Source organism: Malaclemys terrapin, chromosome 14, assembly GCF_027887155.1.
Source record: "Malaclemys terrapin pileata isolate rMalTer1 chromosome 14, rMalTer1.hap1, whole genome shotgun sequence".
Taxonomy (NCBI): domain Eukaryota; kingdom Metazoa; phylum Chordata; order Testudines; family Emydidae; genus Malaclemys; species Malaclemys terrapin.
In genome coordinates this window covers 8,354,906-8,380,397 of record NC_071518.1, presented here as the reverse complement: position 1 = coordinate 8,380,397, position 25,492 = coordinate 8,354,906, and the positions used below count along the sequence as shown (strand labels likewise).

Sequence of the window (25,492 nt, the reverse complement as noted above, 5' to 3'; positions counted from 1 at the left end):
AAAATCAGCTTATTACAATGTTCTGGGAGTTTTCTTTCATCAATCTCGGCCTGAGGGACTCCTTTGCATCTTGCATCACTTTTTTTAGCCACACCCCAATTTTCTCCCATCAACAACTTCTTTTAAGTCATTATCCAAAGTTCAAGTGGGTGGCACCCTACTGTAGAACTCTATACAGTCAGCCTTTTCTTAACAAACACTAGCAGTTTATCAGGGGCAGTACTCTATGCTGAAGTGAATCATGCCGTCAACTAGATGAGTTTTCTGTGGGTTGTAGTCCATAATTCTCCTTGTAAAGTGAACACCCATTGGTGTTTTATTTTATCATATGTAATGCCCAAAACAATAACAGCTATTTTGTTAAGATTTTAATACTTCTGCTTCTCACAGTTTGGGAAAGAAGAGCTACACTTCCCAGAAACAAAAGAGGGGGTGGTGGAGACAGGGTGTGTGGCAAGAAAAAGAATACAGAAAAAAAAAAACACAGAACAATTATTCAGTAGGGCCATGTCTACACTGCCACTTATGTTGGCAAACTTATGTTGCTCAGGAGTGTGAAAAAACACCCCCATGAGCAACATAAGTTTTGCCAGCATAAGCGCTCATGTGCACAGTGCTATGTCGGTGGGAGAGCTTCTCTCGCCGACATAGCTACTGCTGCTTGTTTAGGTGGTTTTATTATGTCGACAGGAGAGCTCTCTTTTGTTGGCATAGAGCGGCTACACAAGTGATCTTACAGCAGCACAGCTGCATCAGTACAGCTGTGTCGTTGTATGTTTGCTAGTGTAGACATGGCCTAAGAAATTAAGCTGTGAGATTTCCTCACATTGCAAATGCCAATATGTTAGCAAATGCCTCAAGTGTAGGGTTACCATACGTCCTCTTTTTCCCGGACATGTCCAGCTTTTCGGCAGTCAAACCCCCGTCCGGGGGGAATTGCCAAAAAGCCGAACATGTCCGGGAAAATGGCGGCTCTGCTCCTCCCCGACTCTTCGGCTCTGTTTAAGAGCCGGGCTGCCCGAGCGCTACCGGCTTTGGGCAGCCCCGTGCCTCCAGACCCTGCGCCGCCGGAGCCCGGGAGGGGAAGTGCCCGGCTGGGGGCGCAGGGTCTGGAGGCACGGGGGCTGCCCAAAGCCGGTAGCGCTCGGGCAGCCCGGCTCTTAAACAGAGCCGCGGCAGCTGGAGCCTCCAGCCCCCGGGGCTCTGTGTAACTGACACAGTGTCAGTTACACAGAGCCGCAGCCGCCGGAGGCTCTGTTTAAGAGCCGGGCTGCCCGAGAGCTACCGGCTTCGGGCAGCCCCCTTGCCTCCGGACCCTGCGCCCCAAGCCGGGCACTTCCCCTCCCGGGCTCCGGCGGCACAGGGTCTGGAGGCACGGGGGCTGCCCGAAGCCGGTAGCGCTGGGGCAGCCCGGCTCTTAAACAGAGCCTAAGAGGAGCAGAGCCTCCAGCTGCGGGGGCTCTGCTCCTCTTCGGCTCTGTGTAACTTATACAGTGTAAGTTACGCAGAGCCGCCGGAGCCCCGGAGGGGAAGTGCCCGGCTGGGGGCGCAGGGTCCGGAGGCATAGGGGCTGCCCAAAGCCCGAGCGCTACCGGCTTCACGGTTTGCTGGGCAGCCTCCAGACCCTGCGCCCCCGGCTGGGCGCTTCCCCTCCTGGGCTCCAGCTGCGCTGGGGAAGCGCCGGCTGGGGGCGCAGGGTCTGGGGGCTGCCCGGGAAACCGTGAAGCTGGTAGCACTGGGGCAGCCCTTTCCCCCTGGCTGGGAGTGGGAGGGAGGAGGGGGCGGAGTTAGGGTGGGGAAGGGGCGGGGCTGGGCGGGGCCAGGGGTGTGGAAATGGGTGGGGAAATGGGCGGGGCCAGGGCCCGTGGAGGGTCCTCTTTTTTTATTTATGAGATATGGTAACCCTACTCAAGTGCAACTTCACCTTAAATAGATTGGGGAAAAACCGTGTTACCAAAAGCAGAGTGGATGAGGAACACTTTTCATTTGCAGTGACCTTCTTAAAAGAAAGCTTTAGCTTAAAGCAAAATCACAAACCTTCCTACGAGTCAGATATTTCCATGCCTGATACCGACTTCTATTCAGGTAAAAAAGGGCAGATTTATTTTTTGATTGGGATTTTTTTTTTTTAATTTCAGCTGGAAGGGAATTGGGTGAGCTCACTCAAAATTAACAATCTGTACGAAGAAGAAAAACCCAACATGAATGTCTCCTTTCCCTTCACTACACCCCCCTATATTTTTCTTAGCCCTCTCCTCAACCCCCCTCCAAAAAAAAAATCTTTATTGCCTTTTCTCTGAAAAACAATCATAGGTTTGATCATAGCAAGACATTCATAGGTTTTTTTTACCATCAGACTCTCAACTCCAGCTGTGCCTTTGTAGGGTACAGTAAGATTTTTTTAAAAGAACAAATATAGAGCAAAATAAACATATCACACTGATGGACTAATTAGTGAAGTATACTATGGACTCTCAACCTGGAGGTTGAAGTATTGCCAACCTCAAGCATTCAAAAAGCATGAATCAGCTCCCTTGACATCATGAAATTGTCTTAAATATTTGAGATTTTTTTGTCAAATACAAATTTTGAGTTGTTTTAATTTGCTTTCTGATGTTTGAGGCTTTAGAGTCCCATATTTTCAAACTTTTCTCTGCGACATGAGGTTTAGAAACTTACCTCTTTTTATTTTGTTAATAAAGCTGAGATTCTCAAGTAATAACATGACTTTATGAGCTGGGTCTTTAAGCAAAAGATTTTCACGAACTGAAGTGTTGGCAATAGTGGAGGTTGTGACCTCCCTGCCTGTCCAATGTTACTAAATTAGCGGAGGATCCCGGCATGGAAAACATTGAGAAGTGAAGTAGATGATGTATTTGGGGTGGGGAAGCTTTAGAAATGAATTGTCTGACCAGTAAAGTCAAAGCTAAAAACATTGGTAGGTTGCAGCAGTGGTTGTAACGGTCACATACCAAAGTATAAAGACTTAAATTTCTTGGAGGCAACCTTTTGGATGTACTGCCATTATGAACGCACATTGTGTGTGTTCTTAATTAACACACTGAAGATATATTGCCTCCACCGAGGAACTGATTTTATACCGTGCATAAATGGCTTGTCTACATTGGTAGTCCGTGGTTAATAGAAACATCATCTTTCTGAGTTTTTCCAGCCGGGCAGACAGCTCCCATCACCTGAGTGACACAACTGAATGAAAGGTGGCTGCCGTGAGGTGACACTTCCTGGGACCAGGGCTAGAACTTGAGACCCACAAACATCTTGCCACTGCCAGCAACCTTGCAGAAGGCAGAGTCAGCCTGACCCAAGCAGACGTCTCCCAGCAGTGGAACATGTGACAACTCCAGGGAGAGACAGATCTCCACTGGCCAGCTGGGACTGTGCCCCTGTACCTCAAGGCAGCCCAACTGCTGACATGTATGAAGCTTAAAGGGCAGAGCACCAGCCTTGTTGGCATTAAGGTGCACTTGGGATCGGGGGAGGGGGTGTTTGTGAGTCTGTCTTTGTTGCAGCCCAGTTTCACCCCAGAGAGTGGGGGGGGGACTCTCTGTGTAGCCATCCTGCGCCCCCTCAGAGGCAGACAGATCAGGCTGGATCCCTTACAATCAATGGCCGCCTAGGCCTCTGGGCCGGAGAGAGGCCCAAAGCCCCCTGGCCATCTCCATCCCTCACCCACTCACCCCCCGCCCCCTCTCCCGCTGGCTCAGCTACTCTGCAGGCCCCACCCCTCTCACCCCCCCCTCCCGGGCTGCGCGCAGGCGCAGAGTCCTTCCCCCTGCCGGCGGGGCGAGCTGCGCGCAGGCGCGCTGGTGACCGCCTGCCCGCCCGCTGGTGTGTGTGCGCGAGAGAGAAGATGGCGGCGGCGGGGGCAGCAGCGTGAGGAGCCGAGCGGACGCCGAGCTCCCCATTGAAGCGGGGGCGCCATGGCCTTAAACAGCGCCCAGGTACGGCCGAGCCCGGGGCCCGCCGGGCGGGGGGTGGCGGGGGAGCCTTGCCCGGCCCGCAGGGGCTCCTGGGCCCCGCCGCCTCGCCGGCCCCGGGGAAGCATGCTGCCCGGGACTAGGCCCAGGGTGATTCTGCAGCCTCATTGAATCTCCTCAGGGGGCCGGCGGGCCCTGAGTCCCCCCGGGGGGGCCGGCAGCGCCGCCCTCCCCGCAGCCCCTGATGGGGGGAAGGGATCCTGGCCCTTAATCGCCGGTGGGTTCACTGCGGGGAAGGGGCGGCCTCCTGGGTGTCCTTCGCGGGATGTGGAGATTCCTCCTCCCTCCAAGCCTGGGCGGGGGGCGGGGAGGCTGATGGGCTTTTTGGGGCGGAGGGGAAGGGATTCTGTAATGGGAAGGCAATAAGGAGTTTGGGGATTCATTTGGGTTTTCCCCTTTCCCCAAACAAACCTTAGTGCACGATGCTGCAAAGGGCTGAGTAACGAGATTAACATGCGCTGCGATGTGTGTGAAAATCCGTGTGTGTGTGTGTGTCTGTATGTGTGGGATCAGCCAGCCAAGGTATCAGTGCAGGGAATAAAAATCCTGTATTTGGGATGTGTGTGTAATAAACCAGCCGAGATAGCTATGCATGGAATAAAAATCCTGCATTCCTGGGAGCTTTTGCATGAAAGTTAGAACTTGAAGGAAAGTTAGCACATGAGGCTTGATTCTTTGGTCCAATCTCCAGTGTGTAAAAAAAGCAAATGATTGAATGGGACAAGTGGAACATTCATTGCTTTGTGTGTGCAAATTTTGTTCCCAATCAAAGTATTGGGGGATAAATATGCTGCATTGGTAGATGTGTATTTAAAAAAAAGCAAAGTTTTATGCTTGATCAGATTAGGCATAATACAAATAATAATATTATGCTGTTTTACTAGTTGAAAAAATATTTTCAGAAAATGAAAGTGTCTAGAGCAACGTGATAATGCATTAGTTGTGTGGCATATTTTTCTGAAAGTCATTCATCAAAGTGTTTATATATATATATAGTAAAAGTAGTGCATTAATGGTGATGGCTGTGTTTTTTTAAGCCAAGAGTATACTTGATTAAAACTACTGAGGTGTACTACTTGTCAGGCTTGATTTTTGAGAGAGCTGTTTTTGTTGACACTTGAGTGCTGGAGGCAATTAGTTTGTGTGGCCTGTTTGGTTTTAATATTTATAATAAAACATAATGGTTACAGCGTTTCTTACCTTTAACTTCCACTGTAAGCAGGGAATTAATGGGAATTAATGTAGTTTTGTTTCTCAAGTGAGCAGTATACAACACATAATATAATGAAAATTGAGATAAACTCAAAGTTAAGCTTTAAAGTTTTTTGGACTCCCTTCTACCCCATCCCCAAGTGAGTAAAATAAGCAGTATTTTGTGTGATTATTATCCAGGTGCAGTGCAAAAGACAGAAATTCAGATTTTCTTGATGGAGAATGACAGATATTTTTTGTATTGATGATTAGTTCATTAAGTCTCCCATCTTTTTTTTCTGCAAAGAAAAAGCACACAACTGATAACTTACGTTTATGTTGTAGCAGTTAAAGAGGATTATACATGCATCTTTGCTCTTTTTCTAATACACTTTTCACAGTGAGTATCTTCAAGGCCACTTAACCAACTGTGGGTAGTACTACTGTTAGTGTGACTATTCTGTAGATAAGTGAAGCATGTAAGTCTTTACAGGATCAGGACTGAAGTTTGTGTATCCTTCAGAAAATGAACTTGCAGATTTTTTTTAAATCAATCATCTTGGCACTTTACAATTGTCATATGCTGATATTTGTTCACTGTCACTCACATTATTCCTGAAGATAGTCTAGTTTTTTTTAAATTTTTGCTTAAATCTCTATGACCATGTACTGTTATAATCCAGTTCTGCATATTGTTTTTATTATGGCATCACTGTAGGTGCTGGTGATAGTATTGTAGGAAGGCATGCTTTAAATGCTAAAGTAGGAAGAGAATATTATTTGGGAAAAAATAAATGTATGAATGCATCCTCAGGACTGCAGTTCCCAAAATCTGAAGAGAAAAAGTTCTTTACATACTTGTTTTGTGTGTGGAAATGCAATTTTAGATGTAGATGTGATTTTATTTTTATTTTTTTAAATAATTTTAAGAGACAGTATTAGAGTGAAATGGAGTATGTTTTGATATGACTTGTCTATTAGTATGAGACTATACCACATTGCTAATTTATTAACACATTATGTGCATACCATCATGAAGAGACCCAGTAAAGGTATAAAGCATTTATTTTTCATGTGACTATGAACTAAATTTGTTTATCTTGATTGAGAAATATTTATCTCCAAGGAAAAGTTATTCTGCTTTTCTATGACTGTTTTGGGAACCATGAAACATGCAGTCTGTTTTCAGCAGAGCAATGTCATCATCCAGAGAGTTTCACTTTAATGGAGTGGAGAAAGCAAATACAGCGGGCTTTAATTCCATGTTTACTGTATTTTTATTTCTGATGAAGTGATAGTACATGACATTTTGAAAGGAGTATCTTGAAATGACAGTTTTGACAATGTGCTGTACAAAATGCATTTCAGAATATCCCAATATAATTCAAATATACTCGTCACTTTTGGCTTTTTATTTAATGAAGCTGTTTCATAATCATTTTAATCAGACACTTAAACACTCCTATCACTCTACTATACTTATGGGTGTGTACTTCTGAGCACATTTAGAATCTGTTAGTTTTTTTTTCCCCTCTCTTCAAAGACAGAACTTGAAATAAACCTGTTGCATCACTGCTTGAGTCCTATTACAGGTATTAAGCTTTGTTTTAACATTAGCTGTGTTTGAAGCTATATTACATTAAGAAAGCTTAAAAAATCCTACTCTTAAAATAAAACCATTTTCATTCTTCAGCAAATGTTGGAAGTTTCTTTATTGGAAGTATTAATACACAGCGCTAATCATGAACACTAGGAACAGTTCCTATTTCTGTTTATTTTCTTTTATCATTTAGGTGGAATTAGTTGTATGACAAACTTCATGCATAAACCTTGTGAAAACAGATTAAATGGGGAAAGGATTACAAAAGTGGGATGAATCATTTCTTGCTTGTTTGTTCTTTGACAAGATTAATTTAGTGCCACACAAGTAACTAGAAGGAAAATTTGTAACTTTTTCAGTCTGCTGCCCCCCCTTCCAAAAAAAATTCTAGACTACAGTACTGGTTCAGAGACCTTTTTTTATAATTGCTACTGCAGTTTGCTTATTTAATGATTTTTGTAGTGTCAGTTTAGGGAGCCTGTTTGTTGCTTAGACACACTGCTACCTCCATTCATGTAACTAGTTCTAAAGTTGAAGAGGGGGAAAGTGATGCTTTTGCATATAGGTAAAGTATGCTGTTCAGTTTCTATTTGTTGTGATACATGTGCAGCATGCTGTGTCATACAAAACAGACAAATCTGTTTGTAATAGAACTTGCTGTCCTTGGGCCATTGGATTATAGTCATTTGTCACTTTAATGCCATTTCAGCAATGTAGATGTTCATTTACAAAGAATTACACATGCTAGAACTGCAGTTTTTCTTCTTAGTGGAAGTGCTTTATTTGTGACCATTTAACATACAATTTAGGATTAAGGAACATTGTACAGAACAAAGGTACTTAATAGTAGAAAAGCCTCATGGCATATTTGATACATTTTAAAATTGGGATTAGAAATCCCTATTTCTGTTCTGTGTAATTACTAGTTTCTTATTTTAGTGAATAGAACTGTACAGACCTTTTGGGTGACATTACCAGTGATGGGTCAGTGTTTTCTGGGGTGGGCGAAGGAAGGGGAGAAGGGGTAGAACCTTCCCCCCCCCTTTGTCTAAATACACCTCTACCCTAATATAACACTGTCCTCGGGAGCCACAAAATCTTACCGCATTATAGGTGAAACTGCGTTATATCGAACTTGTTTTGATCCGCCGGAGTGCGCAACCCCCCCCCCCCCCCCCCGAGCACTGCTTTATCGCGTTATATCCGAATTTGTGTTATATCAGGTCGCGTTATATCGGGGTAGAGGTGTGGTATAATAGGGTTATACTGTTTTAGATTACTTAAAAGATATAACTTTGTACAAATCAGTTATTAATGTATTCAAAGTTTAACTCTATAGACTTGTTTGTTAAAATTAGTTAAGTTATTGTGCTAATGAAGTGTGTGTTTGATTATTAGATTCAGCAGTGTTAATACCTAGTTTATTTGCATCTGATCCGAACAACACCATTGTATTTTGGAGTTCTCTACTTCTCTGGGGCTTCAAATAGCCCAAGTTAGTTAACCTTCGGAGTATGCTGTAAGGCCTCTCTTTTTCTCCCTTGCTTATACAGAGATGGGTAAGATTGGGTGATCCTTGGGTGGGAGATTGTCTTGGAGGGGCTTATTAAAATTCTGTTTATACTGTTGTGTATTGTTTTCAGGAATGCATTTTTAAAAGATTGTCAAGGATACCCAGAGCCTACTGTGGATTTTTATTTTGTAGTGTAGGAGAAATTGAAATAAATGTTTAACATTCTGTGAATGTGACACTGGTTGTAGTTATTAATCATGTAAACAGTGATGTAAATTTACATGGGCTTTGTAAATGAAGTATAAGACATGTTCTTTGTTCCATATAGTTTATAATCGAAGGATGGTGTGGTTGTGGAATCACAATCATAATATGTATCGTTAAAATTTAATTAACTGGGAATCAATAATAATTTTCTATTCTGTAGCTATCTTTTATTTTGATAAGTGTTGGGGATTGGCCCAACTATTTTGGAATTCAGATAATAAACTTTAAAAGGATTGCCAGTCTGCAGTTCACTATTGTATCTTATTACCCTTGCACCTCTGTCTGCTGCCACTAGTTTGAATATTTGGGTAATTCATTTGAATGGATTGTTGTGATCTTCATGTACAGCACATCATGAAACTAGGGAAAATTCTTTTAAAGTGGGGAAGAGGATCTGGAGGTCTTCAAAAAGAGGGAGGAGAAGAATGTTATAGGAAAGCTCTCGGTATAAAAAAATATAGTTTCCAAACTTCCCCTAAAGATAATGTGTGGGGAAACACTTTAAAAAACTTATTAAAAGATTGATTTCCCTCCAATAATAGTGTGCATGGTAGATGCTTTTTAGGGTATTTTTTTGTTGGAACTGGGCTAAATATCCTAGAACCACAATAATAGTGCAGTGTGATCTGTATTCGCTGAGTGCAGTGGAAAGGATTTTTCATTTCATACATCACTTACAATTTACTGCAGTAATTTCACAAAGTCAGGGCATCTCCTCTTAACTCTTAGTTCTTTTCCCATTGAAAGCTACATATTTGTCATGGATTTACCAGCATTATTACCATCCATATTAGAAGTAAAGAAGCTGTACAACCTTCACACACAGAAAAAGAGAACTTATTTGTGGTGGAAATCATGGTGTTGAAAACTCCTGGTGGTTGTTGCTCTGCAGACATCAAAACAATTTTCAATCCAAAGCAATACCTATTGAAAAAAGGCCCTTGTTACCATGATGTGTATTTTACCGTTTTGCCATAGGCAGAGCATTGATCTTTACATATTGTGAAACTTAAAGATTGCTTATCCACATCATGCTTTTATTTTTAACAGTTTAACAAAATACTAACACAAACTTATTCAAGGTTTCAAATTCAGTATGTGGTCACCAGAAACTTGCACTTTTGTTTTTCAAGCCACCACATTTTCTTTTGCCCCTGAGGCATAGATCCTGTACTGCAGGATTGAATTCTTGCTACACAAGCACATTTTTACTCTGCCCTCAATTGTTCTTTGGCCAATTGCCTGGCCCAGTACAGGTCTGGAATAGGGGAACAGATTCAGAGCCAGCCAGCCTCCCTTCCCGTCTTGCAAGGCAGGAGGTAATGGGAGCAGAACGCAAACAAAGGGAAGTGAGGTGTTTGTAAATTTCTGTATGGTGTAAAAGTACCAAATTATTCCAGAAAAGACATGGGGTGGAGTGAAGAGAGAGAGGAAAAATGAATTGCTTAATTTTAAGGTGGAGGTTGGATTTGTTTCAGCTGCCTGCCTAATGATACTTGTTTTACAGTAGCTCTTATAGGCTTCAACCAAGATAGGCACTGTAAACGACAGTGCCCAACTTAAAAAAAGTTACGATCTGAATAGATGAGCTGCACAAAGGGAGAGGAGAAACAAAGGCATATAGTGGTAAAGTGACTTGTAATACGGCAGGTCAGTGGCTGAATTGGGGATAGAATCTGGATCTCTTTGAGTCTCAGTCCAGTGCCCTATCCACTGGACCATGCTGCCTCTAGTAGTGGTGTCTAATTGGACTGGTAATAAAAGAAAGTGAGAAATAATGCCCCTGTACAATGGAAATCCTCAGTCCCTTTCACCGCTTGTCTCCTCCAAAAAAAAGTAACTCATTGCTATTTGAATTTCTGGTGTGTGATCTATTACTATTCATTGAAGTAAAATCCTAATGTAAGGTGTATTGAAAATCAAATGAAAGTTAAATCTTTTAAAATAATTATTTAAATTAGTTGTGCCCTTCCACCCTTGATGAATAACGCTTAAGACAGAAAATAAATATTCATAAATTATTTACATGATTATTTAAACATATTTTTGTATTTGTGTTTTAGTAGGGAAGAACTAATTTTACTGACAACTTCTTGAGATTAAAAGCAACAACAACAAAAAAATAAAGTACATAATAAAACCATACAAGAGTGGAGAGGAATAGTCCAGTTTCAAAATATAAAAAGTAAAACTGTAAGAGTAAAATTTGCTTAGTCACCCAAGTCCCATTCTCTGTCTTGGCAAATTTGTGTTCTATTCACAAACAAAATTGGATTATGGTAGTTACCTCTGCTACTTAATAATCCAACTTTGCTAGGGATCTGCCTTCTAAGGCACCTCCAAAAGAAGAGTTTACCAACCTGAGATACCTTAATGTTGCCAAGAGCCTACTCACCCAAGTTTGCTTTGTTAGTTAGGGTAAAGATAATGAACATGTTACCATGATTAGTACTTGTGGTTATTATATAGAGGCCATAAAGGGTTTTTATTGTCATTGCTGGGGTCTGACTTTAGCTGCAGAATAAAAGTTCCACAGGATTGTTACTGATATCAACCATGAAAGCAGTGTAGTGGAGAGTGCTAATTAAGTTATTCTGAAAGTATTCTTTCAATTGATTTTCGCTTCATGTAGTTTCCGTCAAAAGCCTTCTTTGGGCTATGGCTGTCATATTGCCTGTTCTTACTTTTTTCATATTTTAAATCTTAAACAGTGCACAAGTACAATTTAAGGCACACTGAGGTTTCATTTTTCATCACCTCTGAGTGGACTAGCAATCAGAATGGATTACGTAGTGCTGACAACACACTCTCTCCAACCTTCCAGTCAGCCAGCTTGGCCTTGCCTATCTCTTCCAACCCAAGTGTGACCAGGGACAACAGTTTGTGATCAGATCTGAGGTTGTCAGACTGACCTCTTTGCTTGTGTGGCCCACATTTTAATAAATCGATCTCCTGTTCCTTTACATTTCTGTGAATGACATCCCCTTCGGTTCATGATGGCATAATATCTGGTGGCTATTACAGCAGTTGCCGACATGGAGAAGTATTATTAGGAAAGTAGATCACATTTGAAGCTGTATCTAGTGCCAGTTTAACAGCTGGAAATAGAGCCAGCAGTATGTGTCACTTGGCTTTCTGTGGGCCACCAGCAAGTGCTCCACAGATCACAGCTTGGGAATATCTTGATTGTGCTGGGAAGACTTCAATGTGATCAACTTATTGCACAAGTTGCAGCAACAGTTTGGAGCCACAAGTGTTTAAGCAAGACTTTGCACACCATGCTTTGTACATTGACAGTGCTTCATAATGACTTTTTGCGTGATAGCCACTGTTTGAAATGTTAGGTTGTATATTAATTGTAGGCATTTTCTCATCTAATGAAGGCCAGAAAATAACTCTCCTAAAATCAGTTTAAGCACAAGGTTCAACACATCCCGTATACTTCAGGAGCAATCAAAAGTGGAACATACTGATTGTTGGCAAGCATGAAATCAGGAAAAAAGTTCTTATTCACTGAAGCCTTGTTAGTTTAGTTAGTATCCTCCAACTACTTGAACTAGTGTGTAAGTAACAATGTGAGTGATTCTTGTACTGAAATATCTGCAGATTTTACTAGGAGTTTTTTTTAAGTGGATTTGAAACCACACAGGAGAAAACACTAGTCACACCAGTACTCTATTCCATTAATGTGCTGGTTAATATGTACTGTTTCTAAGTGAGGACTATGCTGACTTCACAGTAGTAAGATTAAAATCTCCCGAAATCTGATTTATGGTTTTGGAGCATTGTGGCTATTTTACCACTAATAGCATTTTAGAGTTCACCATCATCGTAAGTTCATTTATTTTCAGAGGAAAGGAAGAGAAGTTAAACTTGATGAAGATGATAAACTGAGTTGTCTCACATTTCCAAAATCTAGTCTTCTCCACTCTTATATTCTTATTGGAATGTGCAAAAGGGACTAAAAAGATTTCAAGACAAATAAATTGCTATAAGAAAAACATAAAGGAAGAGTTTGTCAAAAAGTTACAAAATAGTTAGGCCTTCTGCACTGCAATGTTAGGTAGATATAAGTCACTTTGTGTCAATCTATTTGTGCATGTGTCTATGCTCAAATTTGTCTCCGGACAATGTAAGGGGCCTTTTACAGCAGGGCAGTAAAACCACCTTCCTCAATGGCATAGAGCCATGGTCAACCTACTGAGGTTGACACAGTGAACGTATAGATGCTGCATAACCTGTCGACCCTACCTGTCCTCCAGCAGATGTCCCACCATGCCCCATTCCCTGTGACAGTGATCATTCTGGTCACATTTTTAAACTCGTCTGCCCAGGGGCTAGAGACTGGAAATTGCTCCCTCTTTAAGTTCCTTGTGTGTTTTTGAAATGCTTTTTCATGATTGCTCACCTTGCTGAGCACACCTAGCAGCTCACCTTTGTTGTGTGCAACTGCCCAGCCACGTACTCAGGCCTTGTCTACACTACTGCTTAAGTCGATGTACGTTACATTGCTGAGGGGTTTAATCCCTTCCCCCCGAGTGATGTCACTTAGCGCTGTGTCGTTGGGAGGTGCTCTCCCATCGACTTACTGCATCTTCACCAGACCCGCTAAATCGACGCTGCTGGATTGATGACAGCGACACCGATTTAGCACAGTAGTGAAAACAAGCCCTAAGAGGGATACTAGACACATTCCTGCCTGGAGTAGACAGGAAGCATTGGCTCTCCTGGACCTGTGAGGAAAAGAGGCTGTGCCAAGCACAGCTACAGACCAGCCATAGAAACATGGACATCTACAAGCAGGTTGTACAGGGAATGCAGGCGAAGGGGTATGACAGGGATCAGTAGCAATGTTGTGTGAATGGCAGAGACCCCAGTTGCACCCTGCAGAGCACTGTGGATATGTTGGAAGACTCTGAGACAGAGACTCCTGCCATGAACAGCCAGGGCTGGGGTGGGAGAAGATGCGGCGGGGGACTCCAGCCATGCAACGAGCCAAGACTTATTTGAGACTCGTCCACAGTTTAGCCAGGCCTGCCAGGCAGATGCAAATGGGCCTGATGAAGGGGAAAGGAACTCTGGTAATTCTGTGCATGCATTTTTCCTTATAGTGTTTAAATGTAAAGATGGTGCCCATCCACATGTTAACAAGACAAAGGTATCAAATTTTTATTCTTTTACTTTTACAAGAAGAGGTAGAGGAACGACAAAGAGAAGTAGAGTTGGCATCTGTTTTTCATTCCCCTTTTGAGTTAGGTAGGGCCAGGAGAATGTGAAGCTGGTTATGTACATAGGGATATTCCTTTTATCTCTTGAGAGATCTTGATTAAACTTTCATGTAGATGCTCTGCATTTTTTTCCCCAAAGGTTACTAGGAATGTCTACCTTATTTCTTCCTCCTCAGTAGGATAGTTTCTCACCACTCTGCAGTGTTTGGCTGGCAACATTGCAGTAAACGGGCTAGCAGCATACGGGGCCTGGCAACTTTGGGATGCCAGTAGCAGCTGCATTCTGTGTGCCTTTGTCACCCTCGGGAGTGGGAGATCAGCTAAAATCACCACCACGTATGAAAAACAGTGCCAATATTCAGTGCCATTGCCCTATACTCATACCCATGCAATAGGGACCAAAATTTTATAGCTTCATGTAATAGAAAATCCTTCCCCACGTTCCCCTTGCTGTTGGGAGACGTACTCATCATGGCTGGGGCTGGAGAGCAGTGCTGTGTTGAGTTGTTCCAAAACTGAAGTGTCAATAAGCATTTCTTATTAAAATTGTTTATGGAAATAAGGGAAAGGAGTTTTGAAACTTACCCTTTCCCTTGTGGCTGTAAATCCAATGGTACGTATGTCTGTTTTTATCAGCAGCTTCTGGCGTGGCTGCCTTGAGGGGTGCCCCCTCTAGAACGCCTGGCCCTGAGGATGAGAAAGAAGAGGACTAGGGAGGACGTGTTCTGTGAGAGTCTGAAAGCCAGTGAGTGCTGCATCGAACTGTAAACTAAGGACTTGGAGGGCCAGTATGACTGACAGTATGGAGAAAGACAGGACAGGAAAAAGACCTAGGAGTCCCAGCAAGACAAGGAGAGCAAGATGCACCAGGACATAATGGGCTTCTAAGGCAGCAGACCCAACTGCTGCAGACATTGCTTGGCCTGCAGGTCCAAAAATCCTCAACTCTCCACCCTCTGCTGTTCTTGGAGTATTCCGTGCTTGCTGCTCCCTAACAACTAAACTTCACATATGGGATCCTGGGGTGCATTCTTATCCCTACCTCTCCACTCCGGAGGACTTCAAGGAAAGCCACAGCTTCACATACACTGACCTGTGAGAACCACAACTGGTGCATGTGTAGCCACAACAGACTACCTTTGTGTACTCAGATGAACACATGCCCACTTCTTTTCTAATTTTAAATTTTCACTGTGTTCAGTTATGTTAAAAACTTGTATAACATTGGCTGTAGTTTTTGTTTTTTTGCACATTGATTTTTCTGCACTTTTCCCCACTCTATAAAGTTCTATTTTTGGATAATCAAATTATCTTATTCGTTCACAACAAATATTGCAGAATGCATAGAAGTGGTCAAAGGAAACAGTAAATACACACCGAGCACCACAGAATTCATAGCTTCAGGAAAACACCCGGCAATGTTTTGTAAACGTACAGCAAGCACCCCAGAATTCTTAGCAGCACTCAAAGCTCCAGGTTCAGAAAACACTCCAGCATAGAACATTACTGTGGCTGACCATTAAAGTGCTCTTCCAAAGTCGCCCTCAACTGCATAGCTCCATGTTGAGCTCTTGTAATGCCCCTTGTGTCTGGCTATTCCAAGTTAACAGACAGCTTCTCCACTTCCACCCTAGTGGCAGTGTTCCCCCCTTTGCCTCACACACATTATTCAGGAGACAACATGTAGCTATAACCATTGGTCTCTTTTTCTCCCTGAGATCCAGTCTAGTGAGTAAACACTGTTAGCGGTCCTTCAGTTTACCAAAAGTACATTGAACAGTCATTCGGCACCTGCTGAGCTAATAGTTGACTCTTTCCTTGGTACTCTCGAGATGACCAATGTAGGGCTTCATGAGAAAGGGGTAGGCTGGGTCCCCCAGAGTCACTATTGGCATTTGATTATTGCCAGTGGTAATCTGATGGTTGGGGAATGTGTCCCTGCTTGCAGCTTTCTGAACAGTCCTGTATCTTTAAAGATGCGTGCATCATCCACTTTCCCGAGCAGCCACCAGTGTTTGCATAACCATAGAAAAGTAGCATTTTCTGTTGATGTACTCTGAGGCAAGGTGGGCTGGTTCAAAAATTAGGGGTATGCATGCTATACTAACCTAATTGCCTTCTATGATGAGATAATTGGCTCTGTGGATGAGGGGAAAGCAGTGGACGTGTTATTCCTTGACTTTAGCAAAGCTTTTGCTGGCAAGAATACTGTGGGAGACCATCAAGTTAAAGAAGGATGAATGAACTATAAGGTGGATAGAAAGCTGGCTAGATCATCAGGCTCAACATGTAGTGATCAATGGCTCCACGTCTAGTTGGCAGCCGGTATCAAGCGGAGTGCCCCAAGGGTTGGTCCTGGGGCCAGTTTTGTTCAGTATCTTCATTAATGATTTGGAGGATGGTGTGGATTGCACCCTCAGCAAGTTTGCAGATGACACTAAACTGGGAGGAGTGGTAGATACGCTGGAGGGTAAGGATAGGATACAGAGGGACCTAGACAAATTAGAGGATTGGGCCAAAAGAAATCTGATGAGGTTCAACAAGGATAAGTGCAGAGTCCTTCACTTAGGACGGAAGAATCCCATGCACTGCTACAGACTAGAGACCGAGCGGCTAGGCAGCAGTTCTGCAGAAAAGGACCTAGGGGTTACAGTGTACGAGAAGCTGGATATGAGTCAACAGTGTGCCCTTGTTGCCAAGAAAGCTAACGGCATTTTGGGCTGTATAAGTAGGGGCATTGACAGCAGATGGAGGGACGTGATCATTCCCCTCTATTTGGCATTAGTGAGGCCTCATCTGGACTCCTGTGTCCAGTTTTAGTCCCCACAGTACAAGAGAGATGTGGAAAAATTGGAAAGAGTCCGGCGGAGGGCAACAAAAATGATTAGGGGGCTGGAGCACATGACTTATGAGGAGAGGCTGAGGGAACTGGGATTATTTAGTCTGCAGAAGAGAAGAATGAGGGGGGATTTGATAGCTGCTTTCAGCTACCTGAAAGGGGGTTCCAAAGAGGATGGATCTGTTCTCAGTGGTAGCAGATGACAGAACACGGAGTAATGGTCTCAAGTTGCAGTGGGGCAGGTTTAGGTTGGATATTAGGAAGAACTTTTTCACTAGGAGGGTGGTGAAGCACTGGAATGGGTTACCTAGGGAGATGGTGGAATCTCCTTCCTTGGAGGTTTTTAAGGTCAGGCTTGACAAAGCCGTGGCTGGGATGATTTAGTTGGGGATTAGTCCTGCTTTGAGCAGGGAGTTGGACTGGGTGACCTCCTGTGGTCCCTTCCAACCCTGATATTCTGATTCTATCTGTTGTCTTACCATAGTTTGGGAACCCCATTGCTCACATCCATCTGTGTCTTGCACATTGCTGAGAATCACAATCCTGCATATCCATGTTAATCGTCTCCTGCTAACTACTCACATGACAATGGACCCCACAGTGAATTTTCCAGCTCCAAAATTATTTCCCACTGACTGGTAGCAATTTGATGATTCAAGCTTCCAGAGTGTGATCGTCACTCATTTCTCCACTTTCAATGTAGCTCTTATGAAGGTATCTCTGTGCTGAAGGGCTGGGGCGAGCTCGGGGCACTGTTTCAGGCATTTGGCCTTTCACATTCAGAATTTATGCACCTGCGTCTTGTCATCCCAAATATGCAGCATGATGCGATCCCACCAATCAGTTCTCATTTCTAGGGCCAGAAGTGGCGCTTCACCATTTGCAGCTGTGCCAGAATGCCACCAACAATCTTGAATTGTTTTTCACTGTGTCCCTCAGCAAACTGTCCTAGAAGAAATCCTCATAGCCCAAGTTGTTGAAATCCTTCCTGATGGTCTACAAACACAGGAGAATTGTGTGTCCTGTATTTGCAACATTTATGATAATAGCCCAGAACTCTGTGGGCTCCATGCTTGTCCGGGATGGTAGAGACCAAAAAGTCTTGTCCAGGTTTGTGGGACTGTCAGTGTTTAACAAATAGGCATTCACTACATGTTTAGGGGAGAAAGAATCCCAGATCTGCTATTAGACTGTGTAATTTTCTCCCAAGGGAAGTAGTAAAACCCCCATCATTCGGGCCATTTAAAATTGGACAAAGCATTTGTAAATGCACATTAGTAAATGTGCAATAGATAATGATACTGCACTAACCATAAGATAAGAAGTTTATTAGATTATTTAAGCCATTTTAAAGTTGTTTTTATTAGTTAAATAAAACTACCATGAAAGGGCTAGGTACATAAGAGAAAAACAAGTTTATCAAAACATGTTTGCATTTAAAACTAACGTACATAGTTAAATAAAAGAAGTATTATGTGTAATGACTGAATTGGACTGATGTTTCTGGTCACCACATCCTTCAGGATTTTAGAATTGGTAGATCTCATCTTCTCGCACCTTATTTTTATTCATAGGATGAATAGGAAGAAGGAAAATAAGCTTTCCTGCTTTTTCAACTTCCAGTCGGTTTCTCAGTTTTGAGTGAACTAGTTGTTGAACTGAACTAGTTGAATAAACTGAAATGAGGAAAATAATCTCTCTGTACCTGCAGAGCAGGCTACTGTAATCTAAAGTTGGTTTAGCACTTCCACAAACTCTGGTTCTAGGTGCTTTGCCAGTGACTTTCACCAGTTCAGTGGTGTAACTTTCTTTAAAACTTCAGCAGAGCAAACAGATACAGTTTGAATGTTTTCATTTAATTTAAATTATATTAATAGGTTATAGTAATGTTAGACCTCAACATAGGCTGTCATAATATCAAATTTAATTTTAAATAGTCTTATTTTTAAAAAGAGAGATGCATTTTATTAAAATTGGGATTTTAAAAATTGCCTTTGCAACCTGTATTTGCCCCAGGGTGCGTATACATTATGGTAGTGTTTAATTACATGGTCATGTACTATTTTTTTTCCCCTCAGAACTGCTTCCTTGTTCAAAGCAGAGATTCGCTGGTGTTCACTTAATGAGCAGTCTATGCAATATTTTGCTTTATCCTCATTGTTCCGTGTGTGGCTCCATGCCTTATTCACTGTACACTATTCAAACCCTGCTCTGGAGATATTAATTGTCTCATGGGCCTTTTATTATGGCCCTCGACATTATAGTTTCTAAGTACTTTTCAAACATTAATTTATTTTCTAAACACCCTGGTGAGATGAGAGAGTGGCATTATGTCCATTTTGCAGATGAGGAACTGAGGCACAGAAGCTAAGGTTAGAAATTTCCATGAATTCAGAATGCCCAATTTGAAACATCTAGGACCTGATAACCTAGCATTTATATAGTGCTTCATTTGTTCAAAGCACAGTTCCCATTGATTTCAGTTACTGCTGTGAATATTGTGCACTTCTGTAAATCAGACCCCAGGATATCAAGTTGGATACCCAACAATGTGGCAGAGGCAGGGACAGAATCCAGTTCTCCAGGGCAGCATTCAGCTGCCTTAACTATCAGACTGTACATTTGTTTTTCTGCAATCCCCTGCTTTCTTCACTAGATGCCTTCCAGCATCTGCTACAGATGAGGCAGGGGTGCTTCCTTCATGACGCAAACCTGATTCATCCCCAAAGTAAGTCTGTCTTGTCATAAGAATAGCCCTACTGGGTCAGACCAAAGGTCCATCTAGTCCAGTATCCGGTCTTCTGACAGTGGCCAATGCCAGGTGCCCCAGAGGGAATGAAAAGAACAGATAATCATCAAGTGGGGGGAGGGATAGCTCAGTGGTTTGAGCATTGGCCTGCTAAACCCAGGGTTGTGAGTTCAGTCCTTGAGGGGCCCATTTAGGGATCTTGGGCACAAATCTGTCTGGGGCTTGGTCCTGCTTTGAGCAGGGGGTTGGACTAGATGATCTCCTGAGGTCCCTTCCAATCCTGATATTCTCTGATCTTCTAAGTGATCCATCCCCTGTCGCTCATTCCCAGCTTCTGGCAAACAGAGGCTAGGGACACCATTCCTGCCCATCCTGACCTATCCTCCATGAATTTATCTAGTTCTTTTTTGAATCCTGTTATGGTCTTGGCCTTCACAACATCTTTTGGCAAGGAGTTCCACAGGTTGACTGTGTGTTGTGTGAAGAAATACTTCCTTTTATTTGTTTTAAACCTGCTGCCTATTAATTGTATTTGGTGACTCCTAGTTCGTGTTATGAGAAGTAGTAAACAGCACTTCCTTATTTACTTTCTCTACACCAGTCATGATTTTATAGACCTCAATCATATCTCCCCTTAGCCGTCTCTTTTCCAAGCTGAAAAGTCCCAGTCTTATTAATCTCTCCTCATACGGAAGCTGTTCCATACCCCTAATCATTTTTGTTGCCTTTTTCTGAATCTTTTCCAATTCCAATACATCTTCTTTGAGATGGGGCGACCACATCTACACACAGTATTCAAGATGTAAATAAATAGTAATGCACATTGGAAAGCATAAATAAATAAATAGTAATGCACATTGGAAAGCATAATCCCAACTATATATATAAAATGATGGGGTCTAAATTAGCTGTTACCACTCAAGAAAGATCTTGGAGTCATTGTGGATAGTTCTCTGAAAATAGAGATTCAAAGCACAGAAAATATCATATAGAGGCAACATGATATTTTCTGTCCTATGATCTATCCCTTTTTTTAAATTATTCCTAGCATTCTGTTCGCTTTTTTGACTGCCGCTGCACATTGAGTGGATATTTTCAGAGAACTGTCCACAATGACTCCAAGATCTTTCTTGAGTGGTAACAGCTAATTTAGACCCCATCATTTTATATGTATAGTTGGGATTATGCTTTCCAATGTGCATTACTTTGCATTTATCAACATTAAATGTCATCTGCTATTTTGTTGCCCAGTCACCCAGTTTTGAGAGATCCTTTTGTACCTCTTATCAGTCTGCCTGGGTCTTAACTATCTTTAAGAATTTTATATTGTCTGCAAATTTTGCCACCTCACTGTTTACCCCTTTTTCCAGATCATTTATGAATATCTTGAATAGGATGGGTCCCAGAACAGACCTCTGGGGACACCACTATTTATTTACCTCTCTCCATTCTGAAAACTGACCATTTATACCTACTCTTTGTTTCCTATCTTTTAACCACTTACCAGTCCATGAGAGCACCTTCCCTCTTATCCCATGGCAGCTTACTTTGCATGAGAGCCTTTGGTGAAGGACCTTGTCAAAGGCTTTCTGAAAATCCACTGAATGGGGCAGGTATCCTGTGGAAAAAAATAGTATGTGATTGCTTTATGATAATCTTTCATTATGTATGCACAATAAGCGGGCAGAATTAAGGTTTCCCAAGTATCTTTAATTCTGGCATTTCCTATCTTTCCTAAAGTGATTGACTTTAAAACCGTAATTTTTTAAAACACTTTTTTATATAATTTCCATGTTTAAAAAAAAAAAAGATTTTACACTACATGGCATCATATTGACACATGGGGCATCAGCAGGGAAGTAATGTTTAGATTCAGTGAGCAGACCTCTGCCTTTTGAATTATGACTGTTAGTAAGTTGTCATTTTCTGTGTGGACTAGTACTGAAGGGGACGTAGGCAGAGATGCAGTTTGCCAGAGGGTTTCACAATATTTACCGACAGCAGAGGAATGGTGAGATTCAGGAATCTTTGGTTCCATCCAAGTCTCTGGAGGGGAGAGTTTTCTCTAGTAGTCAGACTCTTGTGCCTGTTCCCCCAGAAGCACAACACCTGCCCCAACCCCTCCAGCCAGTCCCCTCCCAGTCCTGTCTGCTTTCCTACCACTGGGTCCTTGTGCCAGTCTCCTTGACCTTTGGGAGAAGATTGCAGAGTACCTCCATGAAAGTTTCTTTGAGATCTCTCAGAAGGATTCAAGGGACATCCCTGTGTACATAAACTGCTCTACATAGCTCCCCCTTGCCTAACTCTAGAGGGAAGTGAAAAGCAGATAACAACACTACCTCTTTTGTTGTAGTGCTACCTCTTCTAGTATAAGTAAATTAATGAAAAGTTGATAGCTGTGTCTTCTTAAATTGGGGGCACCATCAGTACATCATTGTTACAGGAAGTACAATTACACACTTACCTGAGGTTCTTCAGCTGTATTGGGTTCGCCCATGCTCGACTGCCAGGACCAACTGGACTGCAGAGGAGTCTGAAACAGGTTCTGGCTTGCAGCATAGCTGGGCACACTAGTCAGATCTCCCCTGTCCTCTTCCACCTCCTCATCCTTGCTGTTCATGCCTGGGCCCTATGACTCAGCTTTCTTGAAGGTATCCATGGTGGTCTGCAGGGTGGTAGTGGGGTCTCTTCCAAGTATGGCATGCAGGTCTAAGTTTTGGTACCGGATCAACTGTTGGCCTCCCTGGCCTTCTGACATGCTAACACAGTTCCTTCACTTTCATGTGGCACTGCTGCTAGTCCCTGTTGTACCCTTCTGCATCCCCCTTGCAATCTGCTCAGAAATGTTCACTTTTCTGTAGCTTGTCCGTAGCTGTGCTTGCACAGCTTCTTCTCCCCACAGGCTCAGGAGATCCAGTATCTCCTGTCTACTCCAAGCTGGACCAGATATGGATCACGTAGCTGGCATGGTCAGCTGGGCAGTTGCATACAACAGTGGAGAGCTGCTAGGTGTGGTCACCAAGATGGACAAGCAGGAAAAGGTATTTCAAAAATTGGCAAGGCTTAAAGGAGGGGTTGGGGGGCTTCTAGTTTCCATGACCACTGGTCTGTGGATTTCATAATTGTGACCCGGGTGGTCAGTGTCTGGCACTGAGACAGCTGCTTGGAGGATTGTTTGGGTCAATGTAAGTAATGCAGTTTCTACAGTCTTGCTGCGTCAACCTCAGTACCTCAACTGTGGCTCAGCTGTGTACCTGCACCTAAAAAGTCTCATAAAAACAAATCATGATTCAGCAAATGTTTTTGTTAGGAACATTTTTGGTAGATGTTAAATGCAGCGTTTTAAGTGTAGGTCTACCCTAAGAGCTATGGAGCAATTCTCTGAAATATGTCTTAAGGGTTCTGTTCTTTAGGTGTTAAGTGATGCTTTTGGGTGTTGAATAGCTGATATATAGTAGCTGCTTAAAGAATCCTTCAAGGACTTAATGTTTTTATGGTCTCATACATTGGTCTTTAACTTCAAGCTGATAAATTACTTTGTATATAAGGTGCCACAGGACTCTATGTCACTTTTTACTGATCCAGACTAACACGGCTACCCCTCTGATATTTTATGTATGTAGTTTATGATCTTATGATTGTTTTGGTCTTGAGAAAAATAGGTTTTATGTGTGGCCTTTGTGTGAAGTATTGAGAACTGAAGATATTTGTATGTACACCTCTACCCCGATATAACGCGACCCGATATAACACAAATTCGAATATAACGTGGTAAAGCAGTGCTCCGGGGGGGGGGGGGGGGGGGGGGGGGGCTGCGCACTCCAGCGGATCAAAGCAAGTTTGATATAACGTGGTTTCACCTATAACGCGTTAAGATTTTTTGGCTCCCGAGGACTGCGTTATATCGGGGTAGAGGTGTATATCAGTTTTATGTTTAGAAATACTTTTAATCAGGTTCTTGTAAGACTCCAAGTTCAAAAATGTTAAATCTTATGCATATTTTTGCAGTTGCTTGGAGCTGCAGCTTAAACTTCCTTTTTTAATTACTAGTGTATCCACCTATTATTTCTTTAAGGAAAGGAAACTGAGTTAAAAATATAAAATGCAATAGGGCTATATAACCTACCACAACCCAGCCTTTGATTTTATAGATGAAACAGCCGCTCACATTTTTAACTCTCAGATAACTTTTTATGTAACACAACTCCAGACTTGGATACGTACATCTCCGTATGGCCAAGAGGATTTATCTTGAGCAAGGGTAGGCGTTGGTACCGTTGTTGTTCATCTGGGTTTTCTGAGGGAGGCGTGGATGATGTGGGAGAGTTTCACTGTTGTCATTGGAAGTTGCTGAGGAAAAGCACCTAGTCATATTCTTTGTGGCAACACCACCCTTTTTTTGGGCCCTCTCTGGCCATCATCAACAATTTCTGTGGCTACTTTGTCTGATGCATTGTATCCTCTTATATTTCTAGACATTGAAAACTAGTCTCTTCCAGTCCGCTGCCTATTTCCTCAGTTTATTCAAATTCTCAGTCTATTTTTTAATAATCTATACTGTGCCAATGACCTTACTTTGCATCATATGTATATTTGGACACCATTCAACTAGTTCCACTTCCTAAGCCATAGTCTACACTATCAACTTATGTCGGTATAACTGTGTCGCTCAGGGGTGTGGATCTAACCCCGCGTAGATAGCACTATGTCTCACGTTGACATATCTACTGCCTCTTGGAAGGTGGAGTATCTAAGCCAGTGGGAGAAGCTCTCCCATCGGCATAAATCAGGGGTCGGCAACGTTTGGCACACGGCTTGCCAGGGTAAGCACCCTGGTGGGCCGGGCCAGGCCAGTTTATTTAATAATAGGATATCTCCATTATTATTATTATCTCCTAGAGATGGAAGGGACCTTGAAAGGTCATCAAGTCCAGCCCCCTGCCTTCACTAGCAGGACCAAATACTGATTTTGCCCCAGATCCCTAAGTGGCCCCCTCAAGGATTGAACTCACAACCCTGGGTTTAGCAGGCCAATGCTCAAACCACTGAGCTATTCCTCCCCTACCTGCTGACGTGGCTGGTTTGGCCGATTGCGGCCCCCACTGGCCGTGGTTCGCCATCCCAGGCCAATGGGGGCGGCGGGAAGCCGTGGCCAGCACATCCCTCGCCCGCGCTGCTTCCCGCCGCCCCCATTGGCCCGGGACAGCCAACCGCGGCCAGTGGGGGCCGCGATCGGCCGAACCTGCCGCGTCAGCAGGTAAATAAACTGGCCCGGCCCGCTAGGGTGCTTACGCTGGTGAGCCGCGTGCCAAACGTTGCCGACCCCGGCATAGATAGTGTCTTCACTAAGCGCTACAGTGGCGCAGCTGCAGCACTGTAAGTGTAGACAGGTCCTAAGTCTCTGAATAGGATTGGACCCAGCACTGAGCCTTATGAAACCCAATTTGTTAGACAGTTCCATGGGGATTTTGTCATTTACTATGTGAATTTTCTGTAAATTCGAAATTCATCTTCCTTTTTTAACATTAAGACCTGTAGTGATTGGGGCCTTCTGTAAAACTGTCAGAGTAACTGGAACTCCAGTGTACAAGTGGGCATTTTAAGAAAAAGCTTGTTGTAGACAAGGCTATAAAAATTAAGTAACTTGCTCAGGGCAACAGAAAGGAATCTGAAAGAGAGCAGGGATGCAAAGATAGTAGTTTTAGTTCCCGTTGCCACACACAAACCTTTAAAATGTCGCTGCTCCTTTTAAAAATAAATCATTCTACCTTGAATTTGCTAATGAGACAAAGTGTAAATCCTCATATAACAATGTGTTTTCTTTTTTTTTTTTTTTTTTAGTATATCTTTGGGGAGTTCAGCCCTGATGAGTTTAATCAATTTTTTGTGACTCCTCGATGCTCTGTTGAGGTAAGAACTATGTTTCAGTGTTTTACCTGAAGATGATGTGATGCATATTGTTTTACACAAATGTAGTAGGTTTATTAGTATATAAAATTAAAAATACAATAATCAATGTTGTTTTTATTGTTCACTTGTGAATTAACAAAATTCAGTTGGTCACCGTAGAGCTCCTTGGAATATAATTTCAATTTGCATTCATATTG

General features: G+C 42.8%; 1 protein-coding gene across 2 annotated transcripts in view; it reads left to right on the top strand.

Annotated features, from left to right (window-relative positions):
• Positions 1-3,852: 3,852 nt before the first annotated feature.
• The window catches only part of USP10 (ubiquitin specific peptidase 10), a 71,434-nt gene continuing 49,794 nt past the window's right edge, over positions 3,853-25,492 (top strand). For both annotated transcript variants that reach the window (XM_054048737.1, XM_054048736.1), the window contains exons 1-2: positions 3,853-3,962; positions 25,227-25,295. In XM_054048737.1, the coding sequence (XP_053904712.1) occupies positions 3,942-3,962; positions 25,227-25,295 (90 nt within the window). In that variant the 5' untranslated portion in view covers positions 3,853-3,941. The remainder of the gene's footprint in view (positions 3,963-25,226; positions 25,296-25,492) is intronic.